At 35.4% G+C, this 6483-nt stretch overlaps 2 protein-coding genes and 1 non-coding gene across 3 annotated transcripts in view; 1 reads left to right on the forward strand and 2 right to left on the reverse strand.

Annotated features, from left to right (window-relative positions):
* Window positions 1-48: 48 nt before the first annotated feature.
* LOC100181248 (acyl-CoA:lysophosphatidylglycerol acyltransferase 1) lies at window positions 49-2186 on the reverse strand. Its single transcript, XM_026837595.1, has 2 exons — window positions 2022-2186; window positions 49-1601 (listed from the first exon to the last, which is right to left on the reverse strand). The coding sequence occupies exon 2, from the start codon at window positions 1558-1560 to the stop codon at window positions 397-399; it is 1164 nt and encodes a 387-aa protein (XP_026693396.1). The 5' UTR covers window positions 1561-1601; window positions 2022-2186; the 3' UTR covers window positions 49-396.
* An 82-nt stretch (window positions 2187-2268) lies between these two features.
* LOC100178888 lies at window positions 2269-3527 on the forward strand. The gene is made up of 3 exons (XR_182170.4): window positions 2269-2396; window positions 2653-2783; window positions 3329-3527. It is a non-coding gene; the product is annotated as an uncharacterized LOC100178888 (transcript).
* Window positions 3528-4200: 673 nt separating this feature from the next.
* The window catches only part of LOC100176571 (ubiquitin-conjugating enzyme E2 K-like), a 5590-nt gene continuing 3307 nt past the window's right edge, over window positions 4201-6483 (reverse strand). Inside the window, exons 5-6 of the mRNA XM_026837609.1 lie at window positions 4882-4949; window positions 4201-4563 (exon numbers count right to left, since the gene is read on the reverse strand). Coding sequence (XP_026693410.1) covers window positions 4495-4563; window positions 4882-4949 — 137 coding nt within the window. The 3' untranslated portion in view covers window positions 4201-4494. The remainder of the gene's footprint in view (window positions 4564-4881; window positions 4950-6483) is intronic.

The raw sequence follows: 6483 nt of genomic DNA on the forward strand, positions 1-6483 counted from the left end.
TTTTATTTTTTTCTATTTTCTGCTAATTAATCACTTTTTTAAAGACAATTTTTTTGTGGGAAAAGGGCCCCCCCTGTTCACCCCCTTGGGTCCGCCATTACATGTTAGGCTAGCCTTTTATAATGCAAATATTAGTCCCTATTATAAACATATCACAGCTATTGTACAGCTTATCCCATCGAATAAATCGAATTCAATAGAAGGAAATAAGGTGTCAGTTGGCATGGAGTTATTCCGATTGAAATAATACAGAAAGGCATGAAATAACTGTTTAAATAGAAAAAATTTTGCTACAGTACGGCATTAAACAAACGTGAATTTTGTAAAAAAGCATTACATTTGCTGTGCATACTAACATACGTATGTTTTACGTACCGTACTATCTATCTCACATTCTTAACTGAAAATCAAATAAAACAAGCAATATGTGAAGAAGACTCCTACAGCCCCAAACACATGGATCAGGAACAACTGAGTGTATAATAGGGGGGTGGTTCGGGTGGGAGCATTACCCCCACTTTTAGACGGAAAACACCCATTGGCATAGAAATATGATAACAATTTTTCTTTTTCATAATAGAGATGATATAACCAGTTAGTGAGTTGGTTTGTTTCACTATCTCCCTTGCCTTTGCTCTTAAACACCTCATTTGCTGGGAAAATACGGTAGTGAACAGTTATTGTTGCCGGCCCATTGTGACCCATTATGTGTTCTAGTATACTTATAGGCCGATTGTATCCGATTGTTACATCAACAATCCACTTTATTAGGTGGGAATTGGAAAAATCTTCAGTAGGGGGATGAGAATTTCCATTTTTTCCTGGATATTTCCCGTCCACACCCAAGGTATCCAATATACACTGCACAGCACCTGATCTAGGCAGGGCAACATGCTCCAGTATTGGGAGATCATTTTTACGAGCGAATCTTTGACTACCACTCCTTCGTTTGCTTAGGAATCCACCCTCGGGAAAAACTATCACCCATTTACGATTCCTGCTCCAGAAATTATTCTTCACGCAATCACTAAGCCTGGTTTGCTGTGTAGCATTAGACTTGGATATATCACCAACAAACCACTTCGGCAACCTTCTTGCATCTGTGGGTTGGAGGAGGAAAAAGTCACCGTGGCATTTTGAAACCCATCCAAAGTTAAGGAACTGAAACAGCCAATCCATTACCCAGATTGTGCGGGAAAATATGAAACTTTTCCCGTGCAAACACCTCATTATGGTCCCTATATCGCTAGGGCTTTGGTGGTTAAGTAGAAGTAGAGATTCATCATCAGTTATTTTAGATATGTCATCCCCACTTTCAAGTATTGTATGCCCAGCCTGGTCTGACCATGAGCTAACAATAGCAAGGTAAGAGTCATAAATCATTCCCTCAACCCACCAAAATGTTTCGCTGCTTACTAATCTTACTGGTTGCATTAATATTAAAAGAAGAACGTAAAGTAAAGGGAAAATCAAATTTTGGACCACACATACCAACAGTAGTGGAACAGACGCAAAAAACCTTAAGATTTCATTTGTTTTTAGCTTGCTTGTGTTTTCCATCTTCTTGTTTATCGTACAGTTTCATAAAAAGTTTTAATACACTGCAAAATAAAAAGATTAAATTCTATTATATTCTAAATAGGTGAGGTTCTACAGGAAGGCATGCCATGGGCACAGACTGGTATGTTACTTTGTAACCAGAAAATATATTGTCCCTAGTAAAGAAACCTTTGGTACTTATTAGAGGTTGGTGGTTACTATAGTTCATCATATACTTTAGTTTATTATTCCCCTAAATTTATAATTCAAAAGTCTTAAATAATTAATTCAATACAATAGTAAGATAATTATAGGATGTTATATCCCAGTATCCCACACTGTACGTTTGCTGTGTCTCAAATCTTATATTTTAACTTATGTCTTAGGCATTCTAAGTAAAATAATAACATAAACTTAATCATAAAGCATAAACCAGAATGACTAAACCGTAGTTACACCATTATATATGTGTGACCCCTCACCGAGAATCTTCACACCTGATTTCTCTACAGTCAACTTTACACTGTCGCCATGCCAATGGGTATTTTGCTTGTATTGTAATTAGCAAGCATTGCTTCTAGTAATGAAAATATATATTATTTTAATCACTATATGGTATATAATGCGTTTTTTCAAATCAAATTATGAGTTATGTTAAAGATTTTATTGGAAAAATTAAAACTTTTTAATGTTATGACGTCACAGCAATAATAAGATTTCTATGCCTAAATAAACATATATAAAGCGTACGTGAGAAATTTTGACGAACATTTTATGATAAGTTTGACATTGAAAGATTTTAAAACGTTAATTTTGATTTAAAATGTTCACAAAACAACTTCTTCGTGTTTTAAGAGGTACGTAACAGCAAGTTTAATCGCACTTTATGTTTTAAAGTGCATATAATTGTCTAAAAAACGCATAAAATAACACATATCGATAAAGCATGTGTTCTGTATTTTTAACACGAACGCGTGATTTTTTTAACAAAACAATAGAGCAGGTATCGGTGAGACCAAAAAAACATCTTAATATTGATTTTTTTTGTTGGTCACCAGCAAGAAATATGTATACAATATACAAGTAACATTAACTATGTAATCTTACATTTAGCTCCAGCTCTCCAAACACGCAATGCATCCAGTTTCAATAAGTTCCCAACTATGAAAGTGAAACCATTTGGTGTTGATGGGAACGTGATGTTGGCAATTGGAACTATCTCACTCATAGCATCCACATACATTGTAAGCATTGTATAGTCAGACTGCAGAGTATGACAGGTGCACGCGCGGTTGTTTTAGAAACTTTGGTGATGCAGGGCACGATTTTTCCCACGCACGCCAATTAATTAAACAAAGAAAAAAAAACGTATTAAATTAAGTAAGATTTTCTAACGTGGCTTGAAAATATACATGCTTTGCACACAGATTTTTAATGATAGCATGCGCGCGAAAAATAACAGTCTTGCACACGCGAGATCTCGTCAGGAACTGCGATACTCTGCAGACTGGTTCTATAGGAGTGAGGTCTTACAGCCAGGGGACCTTTGGTGTCCCAATATCCCAACAATTATAACACTCACTTGCACATTGTGCCTTTAACTTCTATTGTGTTATAATCCAGGTCTTTTTTCTCATGCAGTTCTGACCAGTAAGAATTTTATCTTCAAAACAAAACCGATGAAATAAATACAATAGTCAATATATATTGACTGTTGTGTTCATCAAGTCTAACCATGGTTTGTCATTCCTACTGCTTGCCATATAAACAATGCTGGCTGTTCCTACAGGTCCAAAAGAGCGGTTACCTTATCCCACAAACTCCTGGTGTTGGCTTCAACTATAAGAAGCTTGACATTGACCTAACAACACCAATTGAACCAAAGCCAGCCAGTGATCGACAAAAATAAACAATCTTTGAATCCAGTATTTATGTAACATCATGTACCTTTGGTTTTTGAAATGAATTAAAATTTAATCATGAATTCTGCAGTTGTTTGCTGTTATGTTATGACATAAACCCCGAAAAGAGATTTCCCAGTACCACAAAGTGGAGTACTGACAGTGTAGAAGAATTCTTGACTAAAAAATTAATCACAGTTTAAATAGAAGAGTGTAACTGTATCACATTTCATTAATTAGGTAAAATGCTAAGAGGTACGTATGTTCTGCAATTTTTTCTTGTATAATATTTAATTAGTTTTACTACTACATAAAAACTCTGATAAACAAACCATGCTCTATATCTGTAGTTTTCTTATCTTTGCCCAACAAACACTGTAGTGGCCACCTAGTACCCCAACACCCATGTATATACCCTCCTGTAAATCTACAAAATATGGCAGTTCCTGACTCAATCTTGATGTGCAGACTGATATTTTGGTAGATATCGATTGAAATTGTCTGACAAAACATTCCCAATTCCATTGTTGAGAAATCAGTATTTATACTCTAAAACAAGATTTCTGTTTAACTTATACAAATTATGGTGTGAATTTTTGTAGACCAAATTTGTGTACCTGTTACACTCTGTAGACAGAAACAAAGGAAAGTAATTTAACCTGACGGACAAGCGAATCTTTGGCCTCCCTGAATACATCTACTGCCTCGTGCCAACTGCTGAGCATGGGCTTTTACACATCACACAAGCTATCATACCAGGTTTTCAAAGTAGTAAAAAAACACATTTTAATTGAAAATTTGAACATATCATTAAATAAGGACATCATGACAAAAATCTTTTTGTTATTTCATCTTCTATGACACAACAAACCATATTGTTGCATAGTCATGCTGTCATTGTGATTCATAAATTGAAGTTCAGGTTACTTATTATCAGATGAAGTTTTCGAAATATGGGAATTGAAACTGTAAGCATTGGAATATAAGTGCAAGTCAGCACTAAGCATCTCTGTTCCACTACACAAAGAAAAATGTCACAAAATGCAAATTTTCTTTATCCTATGTTGTCCAATGCATCCGCTAAATTCCATGAATTTGAAGACAACGCTCGCAACGATGGGTCCTGTTATGTGTAGCTTAGCTTAATACGTCTCTATCTTTTAACATTAATCGGGCAAACCAAAGAAAAGTGAAAAATTGTGTAAGGATAGAGATGCTCGAATGTAATCTAAAGGTACCATCAAAGTTTCAAAATCGCTTTCTTGTAAAAATCTCATGAAAAATATAAATTAAGACCCAACCAAATCAATGCTTCATGCCCTTCAGGGTTTATGCCAGAGTTGGCACATTGCTTCAATGTTTTAAAAAATGTTGCATACTTATACAGCACACATGTGTTCATAAATTTTATACCAATATTTCAATCATTTTTTTTTCTCACCCGGTAAAATCCCATTTCCGTGACTTTCTTAAGCTTATCCATGCAATCAGTGTCTGTTGGTCCTGGTGCTAAAGTAAGAGGATTAAAGATTACATACAAGAGACATATGTTATGTTACATCTGCTACCAAGCATAATGTATCGTTAAATTCACTCTAACCCAACCTATAGATATAAATATAACAAAGAAACATAACGTATATTCATTAATAATCTTTTAGCGTCTACTCTGGTATAAGACGTATAGTAGGATGGGGGAAGATGGGACACCTTTAGCACATAATAACCAAATATCCTGATCGTGTTTTAAACAATTAACAACGGTCTATGGGGGCCGTGAGGATACGGTTTCATAATTCTTTGAATGATCTTTGTTTACTACCAAATAGGAAGAGAAAATAGATTGAAAAGGTGTCCCATCTTCCCCCACCCTACTATAGTATATTTTTATCGTTTCGTTTGACATTTGGCACAACTTCAGGGTGTTGGTTTATACCAGATGAGCCACCAAAAGATGATTAACGGACATATGTTATGTGATATGTCTGTAGGAATGGTCTGAGTGAATAAATCACCCACAAAGTTTCATTCGTGGTAACTCGTAAGCGGGCACGAGGTCTATGAAGCAGAACACCTGTGTTATAATGACTGTATTTGCCCCCCATGTGAGGGTAAATAAGTTACATACATGGTAACTGGTAAGCGAGCACAAGGTGTATGAAACAAAACACCTGTGTTATGAGGACCATCGATGTTCCCCCCGCTGAAAATGAATTAAGTTACATTCATTCATTAACCTAAACAACCTACAACCCATATCCACCTTCAGCATAAATCTGCGCCCAAAACTTAGCAGTTTTATAAAACAGAGAATTATTATCCTTGTATTGTTTTGCCACCACTGCGTCTTGTGGATCATCGGGTTCGGCAGCCGACAGCAATGCTTGTAACGATAATAACACTGTGCGAAGGGTGAGTGCCGCTGCCCTGTGATGTATGGATAGTAAATGAGGTAAAATTTGTATTTATTGTATTTTTTGTATACAGATAGTTACCTGATACATGTTGCCCTGTAATTAATGGTAAAATCAAAAGGATGTAAAATGTCTGCATTATAATTTTAATTTTAAACAGAAACTTGGTCCATTTCAAATTAATTAAAACAACAAAGAAAAGTAAATTATCAGCAAAACGATACTCGATAAAACGTTGTAATAAAAACTTTAAGGAAAAAGTTACAGATAAAAACTTTGTTAATACGCCAATCACTTATTCAGTATCAAGTATGAGTATTATTTTCAAGCAACGAACCATTGAATTACACAAGAACCGAAACCAATGAGCTGGCTTTGTAGAATATAGTTTAACTTTTATTAAACAGCAACAATTACCATTGGTCTTTTAGAATATCAAGGCAAATTGCTCCAGTAACTGAGCTAATATTGGGATGCCATATCTTAGTTTCAAACTTCACTTTAGGTGGATTGAATGGATAAGTCTCGGGTATATGGATGCTTAGCTTGAATTTCCCACCTGGGTGAATTGGTTTATGTTGGTTAACATGGTAACAAGACTGGGTGTTGGGGTTAATGGGCAAACTCTG

The sequence above is a fragment of the Ciona intestinalis genome, chromosome 14 (assembly GCF_000224145.3).
Source record: "Ciona intestinalis chromosome 14, KH, whole genome shotgun sequence".
Lineage (NCBI taxonomy): Eukaryota > Metazoa > Chordata > Ascidiacea > Phlebobranchia > Cionidae > Ciona > Ciona intestinalis.

Excerpts from the sequence above, each read along its gene's own strand:
- LOC100181248 (XM_026837595.1), bottom strand. The coding sequence starts at position 1,560 with ATGGAAAACACAAGCAAGCTAAAAACAAATGAAATCTTAAGGTTTTTT.